Below are 26,813 nucleotides of genomic sequence, written 5' to 3'. Positions count from 1 at the left end.
GAAATCATTTTTGGGGGAGGGCACTTGCAATTCCTTGGAGACCCACCAGTGGGCCCCCTTGCCACAGGTTGAGAACCACTGACCAAGACCATCCAAACGTGACACAGATGTCAACGTAGAATATTTAATTATAAATCTTTACATCAAATTAAATTGTTATTTTGACCTGCTTCAAAATAAGTCTGGCTTAAAGCCTTGCAAACTAAACGTTATCAGGTTTTATCAAAACCTATTGAACTTGAAATAAACTTTTTTGTTTTTTTAAATAAGAAAATCCTGATCCAACAGGTTGGTAAATATTAGACTTTCCTTTGTCCTGATTAAACTAAAAATAAACCAATAACTCAAGTCATTTATGAGAGATTTAAATTAGTTTGGGGGAAAAAAAAAATATATATATATTTTCTTAACCTTTAATCAAATGATGAAGTCTCTTAACTCTTTGACTGCCAGAAATAAAACATAATTTTGCCACGCCACTGCCAGCGATTTTCAAGTGTTTTTACTAACCTTTGAAAAACATTATGTATGATGGATCCCCTGATCGCTTTAAAAGACGTATCCAAGTCTCGTCGAATCGGGGGGGGGGGGAAACAGAGGAAAGGGCAGAAAACACAAAATCTCGTCATTGGCAGAGTGGGCCATAGCAAAATATGATGAGACATCTCATCATTGGCAGTCAAAGAGTTAATATGGGATCAAACCCAACAGATTCACTAACCTCAGCACGCGTGCGTGTGTGCAATACTATACTTGTGAGGGTAATTAGAGAAACAGACATTGTGAGAACAATTTAGCTGGTCTTCATAAGAGAAACCGTTGTTTCACGGTTAAAAAATAATACTTTTTAAGCTAAATTTACAAATAGGAAAGGATTCAGGTTGGGATTAGAATTAGACATCTCCCAGTGGTCACAGGACCCCCCAAAAGAAAAAGTAAAGGTTAAAAATGGCTTTTTATAGTATTGCTTGATGCATCTACTACGTGTTGTGACTTGTAGATTGGCTGTTCTCGATGCGTGACTCCATTGTACGATAAAGTTTGAATTGGATTGTCTGTGTCTGTGTGTGTGTGTGTGTGTGTGTGTGTGTGTGTGTGTGTGTGTGTGTGTGTGTGTGTGTGTGTGTGTGTGTGTGTGTGTGTGTCTATTAGGAGTGTGTGTTCAGGTAAGTGTTGAGGTTAGTGATCAGCGCTCTCTCCTCTTCCAGTGTGTGTGTGTGTGTGTGTGTGTGTGTGTGTGTGTGTGTGTGTGTGTGTGTGTGTGTGTGTGTGTGTGTGTGTGTGTGTGTGTGTGTGTGTCTATTAGGCGTGTGCGTTCAGGTAAGTTTTGATGCTGGTGATCAGCGCCCTCTCCTCTTCCAGATCCACGTCCAAGTATTCTTCTTCATGGCGAGAAATGTCGTCAAGCACCTCGTTCACCATGTCCTCTGTGCGCACACACACACACACACACACACACACATTTTAATTACTATACTTGTGAAGACATCAACATTTTAACTGATTTTATGAATGACACACAAATGTATATATATATATATTTATTTTGTGTGTGTGTGTGTGTGTGTGTGTGTGTGTGTGTGTGTGTGTGTGTGTGTGTGTGTGTGTGTGTGTGTGTGTGTGTGTGTGTAACCTGTGTTTTCAGGACTGGAGGAGGTGCTAGGGCTAGGCTCCTCAGAGGAGGAGGAGGATGAAGGGGCGGGACTTGCAGACAGGAAGCCGTGGTTGTCTAGCAGCAGCTGAGTGGCTGATTGAACGTCGCCGTCTGCCAATCTGAGAGCCGTCTGACAGCTGTCCCTGGGGAAGCCCATGTATAGCAACTATGCCCACACACACACACACACACACACACACGTTTGTATTACGATACTTGTGAGGACATCAACATTTTAGGACAGCGGTTTTATGAAGGACATTTTAGTTGTTTTTTAGCCATTTTTTACCGTAAGCCAAAAAACGAAAACCCAAAAAACCCTACAGTCCAGGGGTGTTGCTTTAATTCCTGCATAACCCACACACACAAACAGCATGTGACATATTGGCCAACACTCTTATATTCTAAATCAGTGGTTCTCAATTATTTTCATGTCAAGGAGAATAATAATATAAATAGACCCCACATTGACACATATTATATTAACCCGCGGACCCCATTTGAAAAGGTTTTGTGCCAGGGACCCCCCAGATAGTCCAGTTCTATATGTAATTTCGTTCTAATTTTCGGGGGATTATGAAAACTATACATTTTTGGAAACTTCAGAGTATAACAAATCAGAAAATCCATGATTCCATTTGCGCAGAAGCCAATATGGTGGCCATCTTGGATTTTGCAAAATGGCGACCTTTGAATATTCGTTTTTCAATATCTCGACTTCTAGATTACATAGGATCTGGATTCTAGTGGCTAAATCTACATTTGTAAGGTCAGGAAATCCAATGGTGCTAATTAAAAATATTTACAAATGATCAATGGCACAGATGTGGGTCATAATCCTTGATTTTGGGGTAGTAGAGGCCCTAGGAGGGGTCCACGCGCGACTGCTTATTTTTTTTTCTAGTTTTGATTTTTGGCATCCATAGGACCTCTAATATTGGGATTTTGATGATCCCAAGAAAAAAAGTGGTCCCAAGTGTGTTTTTTTCAATGTTCTATTAACCCTATGAGACCTGCGGGATGGCTGGCTGGAACGCCGGCGAGACTGTCTTTCGGAGACTGTGGAACGGTCAAATTTAGACGTAGCTCAAAGATAGAGATACCATTTGATTCCAGACAACCTCAGGTTTCCAATGGGACCAACCTTGTCATGCTACCGTGTCGGGAAGGGGGCTAAATACCTAATGATTCAAAGTTAAGACAACATTTTGGCCAGGGAAAAACGACCATCACCATTTTCCAAATGGTCCCTTGAGCTGTCACCTCAATATATGTGAATGGAAATGGGTTACATGGATACCTACAAGCCTCCCCTGTACAGACATGCCACATTTATGCCTATCTCATGCAGTTTTGGGCAAGAACCATGCAGTGTTTTGCATGCAGTACAAATATGTAATTTTTGCCTATTGTAAAAAGTAGACCACTTCTAGGAGAGGAGACTGCATCTATAACTGTATGAGACCACTGTACTGTATCTAGAAACCACTGTACTGTATCTAGACCACCATACTGTATCTATTGCTATATGAGACCACTTTACTGTATCTAGAGACCACTGTATTGTATATATACCACTGTACTGCATCTATTGCTACATGAGACTACTGTACTGCATCTACAGTATAGCTGTATGAGACCACTGTATTGCACCTAGACCACTGCGCTGCATCTATATCCCACTGTACTGAATCTATAAACCACTGTACTGCATATATAGACCATTGTACTGCCTCTAAAGACCACTGTACTGCATCTATAGACTAGCTACTGTATCTATAGACTGCTGTACTGTATCGATAGACCACTGTAGTGCATCTGTAGACCATGTAGTGCATCTGTAGACCACTGTCGTGATCTGTAGACCCCTATAGTGTGTCTGTAGACCACTCTAGTGCATCTGTAGATCACTCTAGTGCATCTGTAGACCACTCTAGTGCATCTGTAGACCACTCTAGTGCATCTGTAGACCACTCTAGTGCATCTGTAGACCCCTCTAGTGCATCTGTAGACCCCTCTAGTGCATCTGTAGACCCCTCTAGTGCATCTGTAGACCACTCTAGTGCATCTGTAGACCACTCTAGTGCATCTGTAGACCACTCTAGTGCATCTGTAGACCACTCGAGTGCATCTGTAGACCACTCGAGTGCATCTGTAGATCACTCTAGTGCATCTGTAGACCACTCTAGTGCATCTGTAGACCCCTCTACTGCATCTGTAGACCACTCTAGTGCATCTGTAGACCCCTCTAGTGCATCTGTAGACCCCTCTAGTGCATCTGTAGACCACTCTAGTGCATCTGTAGACCCCTCTAGTGCATCTGTAGACCACTCTAGTGCATCTGTAGACCACTCTAGTGCATCTGTAGACCACTCTAGTGCATCTGTAGACCACTCTAGTGCATCTGTAGACCACTCGAGTGCATCTGTAGATCACTCTAGTGCATCTGTAGACCACTCTAGTGCATCTGTAGACCCCTCTACTGCATCTGTAGACCACTCTAGTGCATCTGTAGACCCCTCTACTGCATCTGTAGACCACTCTAGTGCATCTGTAGACCACTCTAGTGCATCTGTAGACCCCTCTAGTGCATCTGTAGACCACTCTAGTGCATCTGTAGACCACTCTAGTGCACCTGTAGACCCCTCTACTGCATCTGTAGACCACTCTAGTGCATCTGTAGACCACTCTAGTGCATCTGTAGACCACTCTAGTGCATCTGTAGACCACTCTAGTGCATCTGTAGACCACTCTAGTGCATCTGTAGACCCCTCTACTGCATCTGTAGACCACTCTAGTGCATCTGTAGACCCCTCTACTGCATCTGTAGACCACTCTAGTGCATCTGTAGACCACTCTAGTGCATCTGTAGACCCCTCTAGTGCATCTGTAGACCACTCTAGTGCATCTGTAGACCACTCTAGTGCACCTGTAGACCCCTCTACTGCATCTGTAGACCACTCTAGTGCATCTGTAGACCACTCTACTGCATCTGTAGACCACTCTAGTGCATCTGTAGACCACTCTAGTGCATCTGTAGACCACTCTAGTGCATCTGTAGACCCCTCTACTGCATCTGTAGAGGGGTCTACAGATGCACTTGGGCAAGAACACTGGTTCTTGCCCAAAACTGCATGAGATAGGCATACATTTGGCATGTCTGTACAGGCTTGTAGGTATCCATGTAACCCATTTCCATTCACATATATTGAGGTGACAGCTCAAGGGACCATTTGGAAAATGGTGATGGTCGTTTTTCCCTGGCCAAAATGTTGTCTTAACTTTGAATCATTAGGTATTTAGCCCCCTTCCCGACACGGTAGCATGACAAGGTTGGTCCCATTGGAAACCTGAGGTTGTCTGGAATCAAATGGTATCTCTATCTTTGGGCTGCGTCTAAATTTGAGTGTTCCACAGTCTCCGAAAGACAGTCTCGCCGGCGTTCCAGCCAGCCATCCCGCAGGTCTCATAGGGTTAATAAAACATTGAAAAAAACACACTTGGGACCACTTTTTTTCTTGCGATCATCAAAATCCCAATATTAGAGGTCCTATGGATGCCAAAAATCAAAACTAGAAAAAAAAATAAGCAGTCGCGCGTGGACCCCTCCTAGGGCCTCTACTACCCCAAAATCAAGGATTATGACCCACATCTGTGCCATTGATCATTTGTAAATATTTTTAATTAGCACCATTGGATTTCCTGACCTTACAAATGTAGATTTAGCCACTAGAATCCAGATCCTATGTAATCTAGAAGTCGAGATATTGAAAAACGAATATTCAAAGGTCGCCATTTTTCAAAATCCAAGATGGCCACCATATTGGCTTCTGCGCAAATGGAATCATGTATTTTCTGATTTGTTATACTCTGAAGTTTCCAAAAATGTATAGTTTTCATAATCCCCCGAAAATTTTAACGAACCTTCTTTTTTGGACATATAGAACTGGTCTAAGAAGAGAAGATTTATGTACAGAAATGAAATAATCAGAATTATTCAAAATGTTACAAACATTTTAGATATTTTTCAAAATTACTCAAAAATAGCAGATGTACAAGCTCGCAGCGCGGCACAAAGTGGCACGATGTGCGCTTGTACATCTGCTATTTTTGAATAGCCACATAAAGTGGTTGAAATGATTGTGATGCTATGTTAACTACTTTTGCTGGGGACCCATTGGAACCCCCCCCCCCCCCCTGGGCTTGAAGTGTGTGTGTGTGTGTGTGTGTGTGTGTGTGTGTGTGTGTGTGTGTGTGTGTGTGTGTGTGTGTGTGTGTGTGTGTGTGTGTGTGTGTGTGTGTGTGTGTGTGTGTGTGTGTGTGTGTGTGTGCGTGTGCGTGTGTGTGTGAGAGAGTTCCATATTGAAGAGCTTGTGACTAAATAATAACTACATTGGATCCATTGGAACACAGGTTTTTTTTTACATTTCCTGAAAGGTAACAGTTTTGGACATACAAGTTTTCCACCTGACAGAGACGATATATCAATCCAGGCATTTTATGGATGTGTGTTCATAGGAACCAACCTGTGACAGCTTCTCTTCACTGACTGCCTCTCCGGTGTTGTTATTGGTCGCCTGGCTGGCCTGGGCGGAGTCTAACAGGATCTGTCAACAAAATAATAACAATAATTGTACAATAATTAGTATAATAATAATAAACTTGATTAACAGCTCCTCTCATACAAAACATGCATGTTCAGAGTGATTTACATTAAACAGATGACATGGCCAGAAAACATAATATTTGATACTACATAATATTGGTCACGTGATCTCTCTGAAAACAGTCTGAAAACAGGGCGGAGCATATCACAGATTGATTGGCATTTGCAGTAGCTCTGCTCGCCTCTCGCACTCGCATCAAACAGACCAGCAAAATGAGGAAGTGACCTCAACATAATTTGTCTTTTATTTGTAAATCTGTGTATATAAAATATATATTCCCCCTCAAATCTCTTAGTTACACCAACATTGTTCATGTGAAGTGGTTTGTTTATGCTTATTTATTTATTTAGCTATAGTTTGAACACTGCATGGGTCTCCGTCTCTCCGAGGGGGCTCTCAGAGCTCCTCAAGAGCCGCTCTGTGTCCCCGCTGGTCGGGGAGAAATGGAGATGTATGGTGTGACCGTCACAGCTTGTTTCTAAACATCAGTCCAATTATAAATTGATTACATTCTCATCTAATATTTATTTATTATAAACGTGTTTTGGGGTTCATTATTGTATTCTCCCAGCTCGCCGGGGCAAGCACTGCAGACTGAGACGAGACCCAGCGAGCGGACACAGCGAACAGAGGGGGGCAGTCAGTGGGCACAGCGCATTTGAAAACAAAGAGGCTGTATGCGGAAAGCATCGATCTGCGTTAGTTTGCGTTGGCTATTCCAAAATAGCAGATACACAAGCTCACAGCGCGTCACTTCGTGCCGCACTGCGAGCTTGTACATCTGCTATTTTTGAACATTTTAGAAAAATCTTGAAAGTGTGAGAACTACTGATTTGGAAGGCATTTGTAGAATTGGCCTCATGTCTTAACACATTGATTGCCTAGATCGAATTAACTCGTTTTTCAAATCCATCACTTGATTGCCTAGGTCGAGTTTTTCGTTTTTCAAAAAAAAAAAAAAGTTTTCAATGTATTTATTTTTTTGACCCAAAGACCAAGGAGATATGATTTTTCGAAGATCTAGACTCCTATCCACTTCCTTGTTAACTTATAACTTAAAAATTCTGTATCTCAGCTCCTGAGTACTTTTTTTTTCAATGAAAAATCTCTTGTATAAAAAATCTGAAATAATTCAGGCAGGGCAAGTGTTAATGGGTTAAAACGGGACATGAAAAGGCCCCAAAGGCCCTAGTGGTTAGAGGAAACAGTTTGGTAATCAGGAGGTCACCAGACTGTATGTAGACAGACAGACAGGCAGGCTGACAGACAGACACATACATTGTAAGCAGTGTTGAGGTCTCCATCAGCTTGCTGCAGAGCTCTGGCAGCATCTCTTCTGTTGATTCCCATGGCGGCGAGTGAAGCTATGGACTCCATCCTGGACCTCCTCTTCTCTCTCTCCCTCTGCTTCAACTCCTCACGCTCCTACACACACGCACGTTTGTATTTATATTCTTATGAGGACATCAACATTTTAGGACAGCGATTGTATGAATGCCATTTTGAAACATTTGCGGCTTTTTTGAACCGTAAGCCTAAAGCGGAAAAATAGCAGATCTACAAGCTCATGCTATTTTCCGGTTTGTGACATGGCCGGTAGTATAAAATAGGGAAAACTCAAACCCTAACACCTAAACCTAATTTCTAATCCTAATCTGAGTATTTTTCTAATTGTAAACAGATCTTTAAAAAGCTTTTTTATAACCATATAAAACTATTTCCTTGTGAGGACCAGGAAAATGGTCCTCACAACATCTATTTCTCATATTCTACTATACGTGTGGGGACATCTGGCCCTCACAAGTATAGCACCCCCAGGGGTCCTTGAGGGGGTTCCAAGGGGCCCCCAGCGAAATGTGCTACTATAGCATCAAAATCAGTTCAACCACTTTAACCCCTATACACATCCGCTATTTAAAATTATCAGATGTACAGGCTCACAATGTGTCACATTGCGGCGCGTTGTGAGCTTGCTTGTAGATTGGTTTAACATCATAATTCTTGGGTGCATTACCTGTCTTCTGGCAGTGATGTACAGGACAGATGATTGGATGTCTCCCTCGCACGCCCTTAGAGCCAGCCTGCTCTCTCTCTCACTGAAGCCCATCGCCATCAACTGAGTCATCTTCTCGGAGTCATCACTAAGCCTGCTGTAGAGCGCCTCCACCTGGAATACAATGGAATAACAACTATAGGGAAGCCGCAAGCTGTCTGACTCTAAAACACTCTCCCTAAAACACCCTGGACAACGCTCCACACGTCCTAGACTCTTCTCCCTTCCCCAAAACACCCTGGACAACGCTCCACACGTCCTAGACTCTTCTCCCTTCCCCAAAACACCCTGGACAACGCTCCACACGTCCTAGACTCTTCTCCCTTCCCCAAAACACCCTGGACAACGCTCCACACGTCCTAGACTCTTCTCCCTTCCCCAAAACACCCTGGACAACGCTCCACACGTCCTAGACTCTTCTCCCTTCCCCAAAACACCCTGGACAACGCTCCACACGTCCTAGACTCTTCTCCCTTCCCAAAAACACCCTGGACAACGCTCCACACGTCCTAGACTCTTCTCCCTTCCCCAAAACACCCTGGACAACGCTCCACACGTCCTAGACTCTTCTCCCTTCCCTAAAACACCCTGGACAACGCTCCACACGTCCTAGACTCTTCTCCCTTCCCCAAAACACCCTGGACAACGCTCCACATGTCCTAGACTCTTCTCCCTTACCCAAAACACCCTGGACAACGCTCCACACGTCCTAGACTCTTCTCCCTTCCCCAAAACACCCTGGACAACGCTCCACACGTCCTAGACTCGTCTCCCTTCTCTAAAACACCCTGGGCAACGCTCCACACGTCCTAGACTCTTCTCCCTTCCCCAAAACACCCTGGACAACGCTCCACACGTCCTAGACTCGTCTCCCTTCTCTAAAACACCCTGGGCAACGCTCCACACGTCCTAGACTCTTCTCCCTTCCCTAAAACACCATGGACAACGTTCTACACGTCCTAGACTCTTCTCCCTTCCCTAAAACACCCTGGACAGCGCACCACAATGTTAAAACTCATTGTTTACCTGTTATACTAGTCTCTCTGCATTCTATGTATGTGATACCTTGGTTATTGTAAGTCAATCTGGATAAGAGTGTCTGTTAAATGCCTATAACTTGTATAATCACACAGCCAGCTGTACAGCGCCGCTGCCTGGAACACAACGGAATAACAACACTAATCACACAATATCAGTCACCAGAGGCAGGGACGTGTGTTTTCAACAAGTCTAACATTGAATGATCAGGCACCACCCCAGCCACAAACTGTTCATACCCCCCTGCTACGACCGCGGCCAGGCAAGGAGGCCTACCGTAGTATCAAGGACAAGAAGACCACCAGGTTTATGAACAGCTTCTACCTGGCTACCATCAGAATGTTGAACAAGATCTGATCACCACCTATCACCTGACGTGTGGATGTTTACCTGTGAAGTTTCTGACCTGTGTGTGTGTGTGTGTGTGTGTGTGTGTGTGTGTGTGTGTGTGTGTGTGTGTGTGTGTGTGTGTGTGTGTGTGTGTACCTCATGTCTAATCATGCACATGCTGTACCTGCTGCTATGTGGACTAACCGATGTGTAACCACTTTAACACCTTATGTTTAACCTCATGTACACAATGTTTCTGCTGCTCTTATGCACTGTGTGTACTGTATGTAGATCGTTTATGTTCTCTTTGATATGCTCATTTAATGTTTGATTTGTGGGCGTGTGCATAGAGGAACATGAGCTATGGGAATCACACAGGTGAATTAAATCATGGTTAATTTTGTGTATTTGTGTGTCAAAAGTCCATATCCCTTCAAGATATACCTGCTGTAGTTTGTCTCTGGCCAGAGCGTCATTTCCATCGATGTAGGACAACAGACTCTGTAGGAGGTAGAGACGTAGGAACAACACCTCTTCTTTACCTGTACTCCCCTGAAAACACACAGAGAAGATTGTATCATGAACTATTGTGAATCACAGTGGCGTGCGCTCAAGTAAATTATACTTTTTTTTGTTTACTTGGTCTGCTCTTTTTTCCCTCTACACCTATACCTCTTTGCCAAAAATAGCCGATCTACAAGCCCACAACGCCTCGCGCTGCGAGGCGTTGTGAGCTTGTAGATCTGCTATTTTTGGCTAAAGTTCTCCTCAGAAAAGGGATGCTAGGTTTCGAGTGGTTATGGTAAAAAGAAAAATCAAATCACATAAAGACTTGGCGGACCCCCTGTAGTAACTCTGAGGACCCCCTGTTGAAGACCCCTGCTGTAAACTGAAAAAAAAAAAACTTTTTTTTTCTTTTTTTCAAAAGGGCACTTCTGATCAAGAGGGCAAAGGGCAGGTGCTCTAGCACCACCTAGAGTCTATCTGTGCACGTCCCTGGTGAATCATAACTGTTGTATCCCTGTTGATATCTCTTTTTATGTTATACCGGTTCTTGATTTTGTCAAAACTATTTTTTGTTTTGTTTTTACTTTATCGCCCCACGATAATTGTGTCTGGGGCTGGGCCTGCAGGCAACGGGCAGACCAGCGGATCACTACTGTCTATATATGTTTGTGTGTGTGTATTATGTTTGTGTGTGAGTGTGTGTGTGTGTGTGTGTGTGTGTGTGTGTTTTACCTTGATGTTTATTAGGCGTGTGTACTGTGTTCCGTAGCACTGTGTGAAACATTCCTCCGCCCTGTGGAGGCGGAGCTTGCCATCGTCCAGACAGGACAGCGCCTCCAGAGCGCGATAGCACCACACGATGTCCAACTGCAGTACTGCATAGTTATCTACTGTACTCAGCAGAGCTGAGTCGCACGTCCTAGAACACACACACACACACACACACACACACACACACACACACACACACACACACACGCACGCACGCGCACACACACACACACACACAGTCAACAAGTGTTAATTTTCGTCAACTAAAACTATGACAAAAAATGTTTGTCGGCTACCTGCTTTCACTGACTAAAATGAAATAAAAACTAAGCTATGATGACTAAAACTATGACTAAATAAATATATTGACAGTTTTTCATCAAATAATAAAAGCTAGACTAAATTGTTAGGGGGGACTAGTGGAGAAGAGATCCAGTAGAACTAAGACAATGTCTTGTTTGGGGACACCTTGATTTGATGACACCGGGGGACGCAGCTATGGCTGTGCCATGTCTCCTAAACCCATGTGTCACAGCAGTCTGATCTCACAGAATGTAGTATACATTGCACGGACCCAGTGCGCGTCATTCCGTGCATAGTCGCCTAGAAAACACGAAAATCTGTGCATATGTACCAGAGCATGTGAGCGGAGCGGAGCGGGTGAAAATGCCGCTCCGCGCTCCAGGGGGCTGAAATGCCGCTCGCTATTCGCTCATGTTAAACCCCCCCGCGCTCCGCTCCCCGTCGCTCCTCGCTCACGTTGATTTGCGCAAATCTCGCTCCACGCTCCGCTCAAACCGGGTCGCTCAACAGTAAAAAAAAGAAAAGAAAAAGAAAGTAGAAATTCTAATGACATCTCGTTGCGCTGTGCACTGCGGATGTCTGTGTGTCTCTGAGTCCGTGCGACCGGGCATGCTCAAACATTCGGTGCGCGGCCCCCGCGAGGGCGGCCTGGAGCGGGAGGCGGTCCTCGCTCTGAGTAGCGCTCCAACCTTTTTATAACCAGCTCCGCGCTCACGTCAAAATCGCGTCGCTCCGCTCACCGCTCCGCTCGCGCTCCGCTCACATGCTCTGATATGTACGCCGAGTCCCGCGGTGGGCGTAACCAGTTGCAAACTGGTCGCAAACTGGTGGCTCCAATTCCCTTGAGACTGCGCGCCTCCGAAATGGTTTAGTCAATGGGGGAGATGCGAGGCGGCTATGCACGGATTTTCGGGTTTTATTACATTGCTCTCTCACTGTTCACATATGGGATCAGCGCCCCCTGGCGATGATATACAGAAGCTTCACATTAACTCCCTCGGGCCAATCCTCATTGGCCCGGTGGGCCGTCAGTCGCTTTCCGGAAAACCCTCCCCCGAGGGTATAAAGGACCCGGAAAGCGGAAGTTACGTTCTCTTTCGCTTCTTCTGCCTCGATGAACACAGAGCTACTACAATCACATCTACAAAACAGAACGAGCCTGCGGGGAATTCGACGATCTCGACAGCGACGAGTCGGTTTCTCAGTCCACCGAGAGTCCCCGGAGCTCGTTACTCTCCCTTCCCTTCCACGGAGTGGAAAACTCTTTCCTCGATCTACACAGCGGACGCTGCAGCTAGCTTAGCCTAGCTTAACTAGCTTTCAGGCCTACCGGCTTTTTAGCTTAGCCTAGCCGGCCGGCTTGGCTTCATTCATTCTTCATCAGCATGTCTCGGCGTGCTCTTCCCACCGCGACGGATCGCCACGACCGGGGTCCCGCCATGGATTTACCCCCCCGTCGCCGATGCAGCACCCGCACCTGTGCCCAGCTGCTGGACGAGTGGGACACCCACGACCATTGCATCATTTCCCTGGGTTTCGCCCACGCGGACGCCGCGGCCTACGAGCAGCCTCCAAGGTCCTCTGACTGTGCCAGCCTCCACCGATCGGAGCTTCAGAATCGCCTGTTCAAGGCCGAGAGGTTCTACCTTCCTCCCCGTACCACGTACGAGGAGCCTGAGGAGTACGACGCGGCCTCCCGCTACTTCTCCTCCCGCAGACAGCCCGCCGCTTACACGGCCAGAGAGGAGGCTTTCTCTCGCCGGGCTCGCCCGTCTGCAGCAGCCGGCTCCGCCCGGGCCTTGGACCCACCGGATCGCTCTCTCCACGGAGGGGACGGACGCAGACCTGGGTTAAAATCAATCGGTCCCCGCTCCCGTTCTCCCGCGAGGGGAGACAACGCAGCGGAACACAGCGGCGGCCCTCACCGAGCTAGCTCCCACTACTCTTCCCCGGCGAGGAGCGGGTGCTCAGGCAGAGATGACGGTGAGGACGAGACCCTCGCCACCTACCAGGTGGAACAGTACGACGACGGTGATGATTACCAGGTCGTTGACCAGGTCGAGGGGGACGGAGAGGTCGTCATCCTGGAGACGGAGGACCGCGGCCCTCCTCTCCCAGCTATCGGCCCACCGCTACCTGCGACGCCACTCGCCGAGGCTGTACCTACGGTAATGGTGGAGACGGCTACAGCCCAGGTTGAAGCTGCACCTCCCCCGCCTGACATGAGCGAGGCTCCTTTGCTGGAGATCTACAAACTGGCCACCGTGAGATGTGGCCTCAGATGGCCCGCGGACGAGGCCGAGGTGGCCCCCGCCAGCGCTTCCGAGTGGCAGGGACTGGGCTCCGTGGAGGAGAAGGTCCCAAAGAAATGTAAACTTCCCCTGGCGAAGGGCTTCGCCGCCGGCCTCACGGCGTCTTGGAGCTCTCCTCTGGCTCCGGACTCCGATCCAAAAAAGCTGCGTTTTGAGATCGACTGCGCGGGCGCAGGCGAACTCGGCCTCTCGGCCTTCCCGCCCATGGACCGTAGTTTGGCCACTTTTATGCTGCACAGCCAGCCGCGCAGCCAGAAGGCGCCCTTCTCTACAACAAAGGAGACACCGTGCCTCACCACCGAGAAGGACGTTGCTGGATCCGCTGCCACGAGGGCGGTCTACAAGGCAACAACATCAAGCGCCAGGGCCCTCAATGCTGCTGCTCTGTTACAGGGGTCCCTGATGGTTCTTATGACGGAGGCGGGAGATGTCGCTACATCACAACAAATGGCTGAGATGCGACGCCTCCAGCGGGAGATTATGCTCCTCAATAAGAATACTACCGAATGGAACGGTAGAGCCCTGGGAATGTGCGTCGCTCACGAGAGAGGACGTTGGCTGGATCACGTCTCTTTCAAAGGCCCGGACGACAAAAAGCACCTCCAGAACCTTAAGATAACCGCCGGCAACCTCTTCCATGGCGCCATGGATTATCTGCAAGAAAGCACCGCGACACGCAAAGCCCAGGACGAGGCGGCCATGTCCTGTTTACAGGCTCCTTCTGGACCACCTCTCTCTCGGCCCCAGACCCGTCCCTCGCGGCAGCCAACTAGGGGTAGGATGCCACAGGTCCGTCAGACCGGTTCGCGCCCGAACCAGTCCCATTCTGCTCCACCAGCCGCTGGCAGAGGCTAACAGCGCGAACGTCGGGACGATGACCGTGGCCGCGCGCGCCCCGCCAACAACCGGCCTCAGAGAGGCAGTCACAGGGGTCGCCGCGCTGAGCAGGGTAAATGACACTGTCCAACCCTGCCAAGTGAGCAGGGACAATTTCTCCCCCGGTTCCCTCTCCCCCCAGACGGGGGATTTTCGACTGGATTTTGTGGCCACGGGCCTCCATCCACGCTCACCGAGGAAGAGGAGGAGATGTTCGACGGAGCGAGTGGAGACGGCGTTCGATCGCTCCCGAAGCCCCGCAAAGAAGCACACACACCCATATGTACATTTTATGAAACACGATTTTGTGAATGTGCATGTTCCTGTGTCACCTGCTGCTGTATTTGTTCAAAATGTTGTTATGAAAACAGATTCTGTATTAAACAACCAAAAAATACAACAAAGCACAACCAAAGTACTAATGAGCCACCGTTCATCAGGGACCCCTCACGAGGGGTCCCTGGTGAGCGGGGGACACAACAAAGGCAAGATGGCGGGCCAAAACCGTCATCTCCTACACGGGTCACGCCAAAATTTTTCTTGGTCCACAAAACGCCTCAAGTTAAGACTAGGCCCCAATGTTGTTGTTTTGTCACAAGAGTCGGCCATTTTGAGGAAACACGTGTTGGCGCACACATTGGCTGTGAGCGAACACGTGACGCCTTCCAAGATGGCGGCGCGCATGAGCCCTCATGTAGCAGCAAGCATGCTAACCAGGCTAACAACAGCCAAGACGAAGGCTCTCACACTGGCCGCGCATGCGTACTCAGGAGTAACAACAAAGAGGGTTGCCGAGCCAACGAGCACGACAAAGATGGCGGCGCTCGTACACCCGACACAAATAATAACCCCTCCGAATCCGTTGTCGCTCCGCATCGAGCGATGGAAAGAATGCGACGCCAACCCTTGGGTGCTCCGCACAATAGCACGGGGCTACAGGCTGCAATTTTCCAGGAAACCACCCATGTCCAACAAAGTATTGTTGTCACACGCGAGTGGCCAAGCGGCGGTAACGTTACGAGAGGAGATTGCATCACTCCTGCTAAAGAACGCCGTGCGGGAAGTACTACCGGGAGAAAGCCGTCTAGGTTTCTACTCAAGATACTTCCTCGTCAAGAAGAAAGGAGGGGGGCTACGTCCCATCATGGATCTGAGAGCTCTCAACAGGTATTTGAAAACCTTTCAGTTCAAAATGTTGACGGCAGCAGCGTTACTACGCACGGTCCGCCAGGGCGACTGGTGGAGCTCAATAGATCTCAAGGACGCCTATTTTCATATCCCTATCTACCCTCCGCAGTGTCCGCACAGAAAATTCCTGCGTTTCGAGTTCGAGGGTCATGTGTACGAGTACCTGGTCCTTCCTTTCGGAATGTCTCTAAGTCCCAGGGTGTTTGTGAAATGCACTCAGGCAGCGATAGCTCCCCTGAGGCGGAGGGGTGTCCGCGTCGCGACCTACATAGACGACTGGTTGCTGAGCGCGTCCTCGCGCCAGGAAGCGTGCCACCATACCAACCTGGTGGTGTCGCACCTGACCTCCCTGGGGTTCACGCTGAACCTAGCAAAGTGCGTGCTCACTCCGTCCCATCAGGCTACCTTCATAGGTATCGATCTAGACGCGGTTTCTCTCAGGGCTCGCCTGTCTCAGGAGAGGATAGCCTCCTTCCTGAGGTGTCTGGCCATGTTTCAACTGGGACACAAGGTCCAGTACAGGGTCTGCATGAGGGCGGCAGGGCTTATGGCCTCGGCCATCTCTCTAGTGCGCCTCGGCAGGCTACACATGAGACCTTTTCAGAGGTGGATGGGCTCACTCCGGATCCCAGCCACTCAGGGCTCTCGCCGCACGACGGTGTCCGCGGAATGCATGCGATCCCTCCAACAATGGAAAGTACCTTCCTTTCTATCGGAGGGCGTCCCGGTGGGGAGGGTCATCTCGAGAAAGATGATCACCACCGATGCCAGCTTGACCGGCTGGGGCGCAACTTGCGAAGGCCGGACGGCCAGGGGTTTGTGGGACCGCAATACGAGGACCGCCCACATCAACTTCTTGGAGTTGATGGCGGTTTTTCTGGCAGTGAAACACTTCAGGCCCCACGTCGGGGGTTGTCACGTTCTGATCAGGACGGACAATACCACGACCATGGCCTACATCAACAAGCAGGGAGGCTTGAGGTCTCCTACTTTGGACGGTCTGGCACGGAGGCTGATACTGTGGTGCGACACGCACCTGAAATCAATCAGCGCCTCTCATGTACCTGGACTTCTGAACAGGGGTGCCGATCTTCTGTCCAGGGGCAAGGTTCGCTACTCGGACTGGTCACTGCACCCCGCGGTGGCGGACCAAATCTGGATCAGATTTGGACGGCCTCAGGTAGACCTTTTTGCATCAGGGGAGAACGCGAAGTGCTCACTGTTCTTCTCAATGAGCGGTCAGGCCCCGCTGGGCCTGGACGCCCTAGCGCACGAATGGCCAGGGGGGCTGCTTTATGCGTTCCCTCCACTGGAGCTGATCCATCCCACTCTGGAACGGGTCAGGCTCCGAGGCCTGACGGTGTTGCTGGTGGCTCCGGCAGGGGGCACTTGGAGGTCGGAGATAGCTCCCCTGCTATACGAGCGGCCTTGGCCCCTCCCGCTGCGAGAGGACCTGCTGCAGCAGGCCGGGGGCGAGATTCATCATCACAGGCCTGCAGACCTAGACCTTTGGGTCTGGCCTGTGAGAGGGACAATCTGACTGCGACAGGGCTGCCACCTAGGGTGGTGGCCACTATTCAGGCCGCTAGGGCACTCTCCACTAGAACCGTCTATGGGGCAAAGTGGAGTGTGTTCGAGGAGTGGTGTCTGGGAAGGTCCCCGGTCGTGGTCCCATTCCAGGCCTCGGTCGCTGACGTCTTGACTTTCCTACAGGATAGATTGGATCTCGGGAATGCCTTCTCGACGATCAAAGTGTACTTGGCGGCCATCTCGGCCAACCATGTTGGTTTTGGTAAGAAAACCGTGGGACAACAGCCCCTGGTGTGCCAGTTCATGAAGGGCGCGTTGCGTGAACATCCTGTCTCACGATCCTTGTTTCCCACGTGGGACTTGGTCCTGGTGCTCGACTCACTCTCTCGTCCTCCTTTTGAGCCGTTGGAGACGGTGGAACTAAAGTTCCTCACGTTCAAGACGGTGCTCCTGGTTGCGCTGACAACAGCGAAACGGGTGAGCGATATGCATGCTCTTTCGGTGGCTCCGGAGTGCATGAGGTTCGCTGGTGATGGCAGCAGGGTTGTCCTCAAACCTAACCCGATTTTCGTTCCAAAAAACCACCTGGCGGTGGTTATGCCAACTGAGTTGGTGGCTTTTCATCCGCCTCCTTTTGCCTCAGATGAGGATAGGAGGCTACACTGTCTCTGTCCAGTAAGAGCCCTGCGGCTGTATGTCCAGAGGACTGCGGCCCTGACCCGCCCCAGCCAGCTCTTCGTCTCCCTGGGCCCTGGGCCTGGGGGACTGGCGATGACTAAGTCCACAATTTCCCGTTGGATTGTGGAGGCCATCCGCCTGGCGTACGCTAGTAGGGGGGCCCCAGTGCCTGAGGGTCTGAGGGCGCACTCTACTAGAAGTGTATCGACGTCCTGGGCCCTCCTCAAAGGAGTGTCTATTCAGGACATCTGCACGGCAGCGAGTTGGTCGTCTCCTTCGACTTTCGCCGTTTTCTACAGCCTGAACGTGGCGTCGTCTTCTATGGCGCACACGGTTCTGGGCGTGGCTTCCACCTGAAGGTGGTTAGGTGCTTAGAACGGTCTTACAATCTGTTCATGCCCCTTACTTTAGTGTTGATGGCCGAAGGTTGGGCCTTAGATTAATAAGGCGGACTTCGGTCTGTCAGGGCCCCCCACTAACTAGACAGGCTGTGCCTGGTTTTTAGTTTATAAGGCAGACTACGGTCTGTCAGGGCCCCACTAAATGTATTGGTCTCTGCCTCAGACCCGGGGGGTCTGTTGGCACCTGGATGCCGTGGGCCCCGCCCCTTCAGGTTGTGGGTATCGTGATTTGCGGTTACATTCAGGGGGTTTATGTCTCCCATATGTGAACAGTGAGAGAGCAATGTAATAAAACTATAGGTTACTTACGTAACCCCGGTTTTATAAATTGCGAACGAGCTGTTCACAAAAACACCCTTCTTTTTGCTCGGCAGAAGGAAGCTGGTGTGAAAGAGAACGTAACTTCCGCTTTCCGGGTCCTTTATACCCTCGGGGGAGGGTTTTCCGGAGAGCGACTGACGGCCCACCGGGCCAATGAGGATTGGCCCGAGGGAGTTAATGTGAAGCTTCTGTATATCATCGCCAGGGGGCGCTGATCCCATATGTGAACAGCTCGTTCGCAATTTATAAAACCGGGGTTACGTAAGTAACCTATAGTTTTCCAGTTGTCAATGCACGGAATGCATCCGTGCAATGTATACTAAGTCGAGTGAGATCGGGTTAGTCACAGACACAAGAAATCAATTTAACCCATTAAGTTTTATGAAAAACGAATGTTGCTATATCAGTGGTTCTCAAATGTTTTCATGTCAAGGATCCCCCAAAAATATATGTATTTGGCCGCCGACCCCGCGGTCTCAAAATAATTGGTTCCAGGGACTCCCAGAAGCAAAGATTAAAGTTAAAAATGTCTGCTTAAAAACATGAAAAAAACAATTATGACGTGACATGACGCCAGTTTGTCGTAGCGAAGGCAATATATGCAATATACTGTCTTTTGCCATACATACAAGTATTACAGATTAGAGATTGATAACAGGTGTTATAGAGGCTGTTTGACATGAATATGATGACTTGACATTTGAACGTGTCCTTTGGTGTGACTTTGACTAATACTGTTCTAATATCTGGTTGAACGTGTGTGTGGGGGTGGGGGTGTGTGTGTGTGTGTGTGTGTGTGTGTGTGTGTGTGTGTGTGTGTGTGTGTGTGTGTATGTATGTGAGAGACAGACCCAAAGTGTTGGTCAGCCTGTAGCAGATGACACAGAGCATCATCGTAGAGCTTCCTCTTCATCAGAGCGCGACCTTTCTCATGTAGACCCATTGCTACGATCAATGCCTGGAGATACACACACACACACACAAGTGTGTATTACAACACACACACACAAGTGTGTATTACAATTTCTCCATCTATTTTCAGTCGATCTACAAGCACACAACGCGTCATGCTGGGATGCGTTGTGAGCTTGTAGATCGGTAGGGTTCTTTTTTTTTTCAGTGTGTGACGCATAACAAAATATAACATTGGGAAAACTCTAACCACAAACCCATGAACCTAAACACCAACCTGAATCTTTTCCTAATTGTAAGATTTAAAAAATCCTCACAAAATCTATTTCTCAAATTCTACTATACTTGTGGGAACGTTTGGTCCTCACAGGTATAGTAATACAAAAACACACACACACACACACACACACACACACACACACACACACACACACACACACACACACACACACACACACACACACACACACACACACACACACACACACACACACACACACACACACACACACACAACCTTCTTCTCCTGGTGGGGGATCTTCAATGGGTTTCCTTTCTGGTCAGCGATCTCCAGGAAGGGGGTGGAGCCTGGATCATCAGTACCGTCTGCAATAACACACTTTTATTAGTTTTATTCATTCATATTATTACAGTATGCTCCAATTGTTGTTTGCATCTCCATATTTCAACTTTTTAATGGTGTTTTTTCCCCATAAATTATTGACCCACTTCATTATACGAGTGTCACACAAAATCATTCAGATTAGATCAGATAACAGATCTTACAGACCTATCTCAGAGAGGACGGTGAATCATTTACAGTACACTAGATTAGATCAGAAAACAGATCTCACAGACCTCTCTCAGATAGGATGGTAAAGGCGTTGCTGGTTCTCTCCAAGTCATGTTTCTGTTTCTTCTTCTTCTGGTCTTCAGAGATCTGACGCTTCCTGTCCTCCTCACTGACCTTCAAGACCATCACCTTACTGTTGTTTTTAACCTTCTGGTCGTCCAAACGCAGATCTACAAAACATACGCACCACAACACCACACTGAGCTTCAAGACCATCATCTTACTGTTGTTTCTAACCTTCTGGTCGTCTACTGTTATATAGTGCGAGGATGAAGTGATCGGTTGAATGATTATTTGGCTAAATCAGCTGGGAGATGCACATAGGAAGTGCTGTCTGTCTGTCTGTCTGTCTGTCTGTCTGTCTGTCTGTCTGTCTTCCCTCGTATCTCTTGGGTCTGTGTGGATTGCTATGGGGGAATGGAATTCTTTCTATTTACAACCAGGAATAGCACGAAGCTAAAGTTATTCTTATGTCTTTCTGTCTGTTCGCTGTTCCATTTCTGTGGTGTGTGTTTTTTATAGTGTGGTGACTGACTCAGGACTGACCGCTTTCTTTTTCTCCCAAATGAAGTGTGTGTGTGTGTGTGTGTGTGTGTGTGTGTGTGTGTGTGTGTGTGTGTGTGTGTGTGCTCACCAGCTGACACAGTTCTTCCGTTCAGAATCAGTTTGATGTATTTCAGTCCGTATTCCTCTGCGATCCTAAACAACAACCAATCATATTGATAAGAGAGATTATTGTTTTGAATTTCTTTCATGGCCATTAACTCTTTAACATTATCAACTGATAACGATTAAAATGCACTATTTTGAATGGAGACACATCTGACTCTCTCACTATGCATGCGTGCGTGTGCGTACCTGTCCATGACTTCCTGTGCCAGAACATCCAGTTTAGTTTCCAGGTAATGTTTCTTTTTAGCTTCCTGGAAACAAACAATAATCGTTAAATCTTTATTTCCCTCCAGAGATCAAACCAAAAACCAATCTCTCACGAGTGAAAACATTTGTCAGGTCACAACCATAAGGGGTCATTTGGAACGCCCTCAAGGAACCATGAGGACCACACTTTGAGACCCACTGGTGTAGCAGAGTGAATCTCAACAAAAGAGTGTGCACCGCCATCAAGGCTAACCTGACGCTACCAGATCCAAACAGCTTGCTCCACACATTGTTTCAGCTGTCTTGAGGAACCTGGTTACTCAATACCGCCACCTCTGGCAGGGTCAGGTTACATCAAGGCCGCTAAGGTCATTTTTTGAGGTTCAAACAGAGGGGGCCACAGAGGCCATGGCCTTCATGACCTCCGTGAAATTCCTGCCGTGGCAGGGACCCCCAAATGTGTAATTTCTTCTAGATTTATCACATCTACAAGCTCACAACGTGTTGCATGTGAGCTTGTAGATGGGCTATTTTCAAATAGTCGATGTGATGCTATATTAGCTCATTTTGCTGGGGACCCCCTGGAACCCCCTCAGACCCCTGAACAGTGTGTGTGCCAAGTTTGGTGTGGATTGGCGCTACGGTGCGCCTCGCAGGTCTGGTTACGGATCCCAACCCTATAACTTTAAGTCTAGTATTGTAGCAAAAGTACTCAGTACCTTCCTGAACTCTCTAGGTAGTAGTAATTCCAGCGTGGCGACGCTGGTCTCTCTGTAGGTCTGGTTTCCTCTTCCTCTGTGGACAGCCTGGGCTCTGATGAGCTCTAGAGCGTCCCCTACTTGCACCACCGATACACACAGCAGTGAGGCATAGCGCTCTGCTAGTTCCTATAACACACACACACACACACACACACAAAGACGCACGCATGCACGGCACAAAGGGAGAAGAGAGAGAGAATCCATAAATGATTATCTATCAATTTCACACCCCATGAAGCCTTGAATTTAAGGAGATTCTTTTGTTTTTGTCGCATTTCTAATCCAATAATTTGATGACCGGTGGAGACTAAATTCAGTTTCCTACTGAGTCTCCTATTGTTCGATGACCCGGTCATCGAATTAGTGTCTTAGGAATGTTATGTTAAAAATCATGTTATGGATGTACTAATCATTGTGTTTATTCGTGCACTGTCCACACAGAGTGATCTCGGTACCAGAGTTTGGTATTTGCCGGTTTAGACCGATTTTAAAAGTTGGCAAATGAAATACAGATGAAAAGAAATGTATGAAATATCAAACACGAATGCCTAAAGATTTCTCAACAGCTATCCACACTGCGACTGTCACATCCAGGTGAAACACGATGTTAATCATAAAGGTGGACACATTAAAACTTTACCACTTCAACTGGAAAGCTACAAGATTCCCAAAAATGCTTAATCAACTTTCCCAAAGCTGTCCCAAACAGACGCACGGACGGCACCCACTGCCTATTTATTACATTATAACCTGTGAGTAGCCTATACTATCGGACCGATAGATTTTCAACCGAGAAAACCCTGCCTTCGACAGCGTCACCAGACCCTGAATGTGAGGCTAGCGATTCAGCAGCTGGTGCCAGGCTACCAAACCTGCCTACCGATGACGAATATATATATATGTGTTACAGTATGATTGGAAAACCAGTCAGATGAAAAAGGAGTGCTCGTTTTCTTCGAGTTCCCGTGGTGGGGCAGCCTTTTTTTCTGAGACCAATCAGGAGAACTTTATTATCAACTTTTCTCTGTCCCAGCAACACATTTGTTTACCATTTTGCTTCTAGTGACTACAATTGGGATGGTCTATCTTCATAAATTAACCATCTTTGAGGTGACTTTGCAACGCTTGGCACGGCGACTCGCTCGACTAAGCTCGCTTGGCGGTGCCTCTCGTGGCTCAAGTCCCCTTCAGACGCCTCCATCGGTGAAAACCAGTGCACCTTCTATCTGACTGGTTTTCCAATCATACTGTGATTTATAATTCTCAGCGTTCGCCCAGATTTCTTTTTTTGCAGGTCCGGGGAATCGAACCGGGAACCTTTCGGTCACAAACTCGCTCCTCTAAGCTTTAGGATGCCGATGCTCCCAAACATATATGTCGTATAGATGTCTTTAGATGTGTATTCATTCATGCAGCTGTTGCTTGCCGAGACATTTATTTGAGACTTGGACTTGACCTGTTGTTGAGAGACTTTAATAAAAAGAGCATTATTGGAGTAAACAAGGCTCCGTCACGGAACTCTGACACACCTGCATGTGTTGGAGTCCAGGTTTTACACACCTGCCTGTGATGGGGTCTAGGTTTTACACACCTGCATATGTTGTAGTCCAGGTTTCGTGTCGTCGGTAAAGGGAGGATTCCATAACTCAACCTTCTCCTGTTTGAGACGCTGCTTCAGCTTAGCTTCAAGATTCTCCTCTGACATCACTGCTGAGAGAGAGAGAGAGAGAGAAGCTGATTAAGTACCTGACACAGCGGTTCTCAATGCTTCACGATCTGCAATTTTCTACTAAAGTTTTCCCCACAATGTCCATTTATTTTAGTGTCGTACATTCGTTTGGTAAACAAGGGTCACTGTTGGTCACAGGTGAGACACAAACAGATAAAAGGTTAAAGCTCTATATTCTATTAGTAGGCCCTAATCACAGCTATAGTGTTTGTTCAGTAACAGTGTTAAATAGCTCTATATTGTGATAGTAATCATTGCTATAGAGTATTTGTTCAGTAACAGTGTTAAATAGAGTGACTTACATTAAGCAAGGAAAACATAAGGTAATACATCAAATGCATAGAATATTGTCTTCTGGGGGTCCCTGGCACAAAACATTTTCAGATGGGGGGTCCGCGGCCAATTATAAATTCATTTGGGGGTCCTTGGCATAAAAAGAGTTTTTTCAACCAGACATTTTCAGGTGGTTCTAGGGCTGTCACGGTTACAAATTTAAGTTGACGATTATTTGTCACTCAAATAATTGCGATTAACGATTTAATCGTGTGTTTGACATCAAACATTGGAACATATGAAGCCTTTTAGGCTTCGTAATAACAAATTGCACAGGGCAGATATGACAAATAACTGAAACCTACAAAGAAATTGACATATTTAATAATTCCACGTAAAAAAAAAGCAGATATAGCTGATCTACAAGCTTCGCGTTGTAAGCTTGTAGATAATCTATTTCTGCTTTTTTTTCGCACCTTTTTTTATATTTGAAAAAGGTGTGAACATTTTTCAACATGGAAATGATTATGCGAAAATGATTGCGATTATCTCAAATAATTGGGATTAGACGATTATGTAATAATTGTGACAGGCATAGTAGGACACCAATTTCATCCAATCAAGAGAGAACCCATTTATCAGCTTGGGTTTCATAGTGTTCCAGTTCCTATTGTGTCTGTATTTTATTTGTGTCATCACTTCCAATTTGATTGTATCCTGTTATCCTCTTACTTAAGAGCTGGAGAGACAAGGAGACCCCTTACTGAACAAACCCTCTAAAATTTAGAGGGTTTGTATTGATTCTATAGGAGTCTATATTGATTTAGAGTCTAAATCAATATAGACCCCTTAACAGACGACGTCACACTGATAAGAACCAGTATGCACGCAACCACCAGTATGCGCGCAATGAAACCCATTCTATCAGGTCTCGCTAGGACGCGCCTCAACAGCCAACAATTTCAATTCAATTCAAAGCGCTTTATTGGCATGAGAAAACATACGTTTACATTGCCAAAGCAGAAAGCACAATACAACAATACAGCAATACAATCAAAACAAAAACACACAAGAGGGGGTTGGGGTGCAGCCCAAAACAACAGTTTGAGAATTGATTGCGTGAAACAATCACCTGTGCATCCAGTCTCAATGTTGGTAAACAAATAATTGGTCTATAGAGCTATTTAACACACACACACACACACACACACACACACACACACACACACACACAGTGTACTGTAGTGAGTGACAAACACAAGTACACACGCACACTCAGTGACCACAGTCGCGCGTACACACACACACACACACACACACACACACACACACACACACACACACACAGAGGAAGAGAGGGGGAGAGAGAGAAACAGACAAACAGACAGAGAGAGAGACAGACAGACAGACAGACAGACAGAGAGAGACAAAGACAGAGAGAGAGAGACAAACAAACACACACAGAGACAAACAAACAAACACAAAGAGAGACAGAGAGAAAGAGAGCGAGAGACAAACAAACACACACAAAGAGAGACAGACAGACAGACAGACACAGAGAGAGAGACAAGCACAGTGAAGGGACACCGACGCGCGCGCGCGCAACACACAAATGCACACATACCGTGTGTTTGTTGGTTGTTGTTGTTTTCTTCACGTCGCTCGCACAGCTGATTCTTCCTTCTGCTTGTTGTTTTGGTCACGTGATCCTCCCGTCACGTGACATTACGTACTTGATGCATGCTCTACGGCGGCCGTACGAGGACAAACCCATTTGAACCATTATACTCACAAGGTGAAGCATGATTGAGTCTAGCTCCATCCAAATGGGGCTAGATTGAGTCAACCTTTTAATAATAATATGATAATAATAATGATGATGATAAACTTTATTTGTATAGCACCTTTTATGACATGAAATGCAGCTCAAAGTTCTTTCCAGAACAAGAATATAATTACAGAAAAAGTACAACTAATTTAACAATAAAGCAAAAGAAGAAAAGCAGAAGCATAAAACAACATTAAAATAAAAGCCCCCCCAACAGACTGATGGCCCACTTCCCTCACACTAGCATGTCATTCACAAGCCACATCCCAAGGGACCGTACCTATGTTCCCCGGGTCCTATGTTCCCCCTAACCCTAACCCTAACCTTAGTGGGGGAACATGGAACCCGGGGAACATAGGGATGACCCCCATCCCAATGCTCACATTTATGCCTCCTCGCCAAGTGTCAGATAAATTATAATTTAGTACATAATAGGGCTTTCACCAACTAGTCGACTAGTCGACTAGTCGACTAGTATAACCACTAGTCGACCTTGTTAGTTGATAGTTGATAGTTGAAAAAAAAAAAAAAAAAAAAACTTTTTTTTTTTTTTTTTTTTTTTTTAAAATTTAATTTTTAATGCTATAGTAATGGCCCATCTTACTATTATTATTATCCTCCTGACTTTATTTTTTATCAAAAGGGGGTCAAAAGCATGCCCAATAAAAGCCTATTATTGGGCAATGGGGATCCTTGGAGACGCTGCTGTGGTGCTGTGCTGCTGTGCCAGAAGCGCTTCCCTTAAAACGCCATAAAAATAAGGGCAGGAAGATAATAATAATAGTAATATAGTAGTAGGATGGTATTAAAACAGTGCCACCCAAAAAAAAAAAAAAAAAAGTTTTTTTTTTTTTTTAATTTTTTATTTTTATTTTTATTTTTTAAATTTAAATTTCGACTAGTCGACTAGTCGACTACCACTGGGTCAAATTAGTCGACCTGTAAAAAT

At 46.9% G+C, this 26,813-nt stretch overlaps 1 protein-coding gene across 3 annotated transcripts; it reads right to left on the bottom strand.

Annotated features, from left to right (window-relative positions):
- Positions 1-1,289: 1,289 nt before the first annotated feature.
- nub1 (negative regulator of ubiquitin-like proteins 1) lies at positions 1,290-25,727 on the bottom strand. 3 transcript variants are annotated; one of them, XM_084049210.1, is made up of 15 exons: positions 25,661-25,727; positions 23,626-23,744; positions 21,993-22,160; positions 21,253-21,317; positions 21,029-21,093; positions 20,400-20,564; positions 20,059-20,147; positions 19,481-19,587; positions 10,982-11,168; positions 10,187-10,294; positions 8,336-8,488; positions 7,600-7,746; positions 6,181-6,261; positions 1,634-1,820; positions 1,290-1,427 (listed from the first exon to the last, which is right to left on the bottom strand). In XM_084049210.1, the coding sequence occupies exons 2-15, from the start codon at positions 23,737-23,739 to the stop codon at positions 1,303-1,305; spliced, it is 1,761 nt and encodes a 586-aa protein (XP_083905336.1). In that variant the 5' UTR covers positions 23,740-23,744; positions 25,661-25,727; the 3' UTR covers positions 1,290-1,302. The 3 variants fall into 3 exon arrangements, with proteins under 3 accessions (XP_083905336.1, XP_083905337.1, XP_083905335.1); XM_084049211.1 differs by having other exon boundaries at positions 23,626-23,741; positions 25,661-25,718; XM_084049209.1 differs by having other exon boundaries at positions 23,626-23,741; positions 25,655-25,682.
- Positions 25,728-26,813: the final 1,086 nt, after the last annotated feature.

The sequence above is a fragment of the Gymnoscopelus microlampas genome (assembly GCF_963454915.1).
Source record: "Gymnoscopelus microlampas genome assembly, chromosome: 22".
Lineage (NCBI taxonomy): Eukaryota > Metazoa > Chordata > Actinopteri > Myctophiformes > Myctophidae > Gymnoscopelus > Gymnoscopelus microlampas.
Note: the sequence above shows the minus strand (reverse complement) of the source record. Positions and strands in the feature narration are given on the sequence as shown.

Coding starts and splice junctions, on each gene's coding strand:
- nub1 (XM_084049209.1), bottom strand. Junction 1,821..6,180: donor GTGAAGAGAAGCTGTCACAG/GTTGGTTCCTAT, acceptor GTGTGGGCATAG/TTGCTATACATGGGCTTCCC. Junction 1,428..1,633: donor CTCCAGTCCTGAAAACACAG/GTTACACACACA, acceptor GTGTGCGCACAG/AGGACATGGTGAACGAGGTG.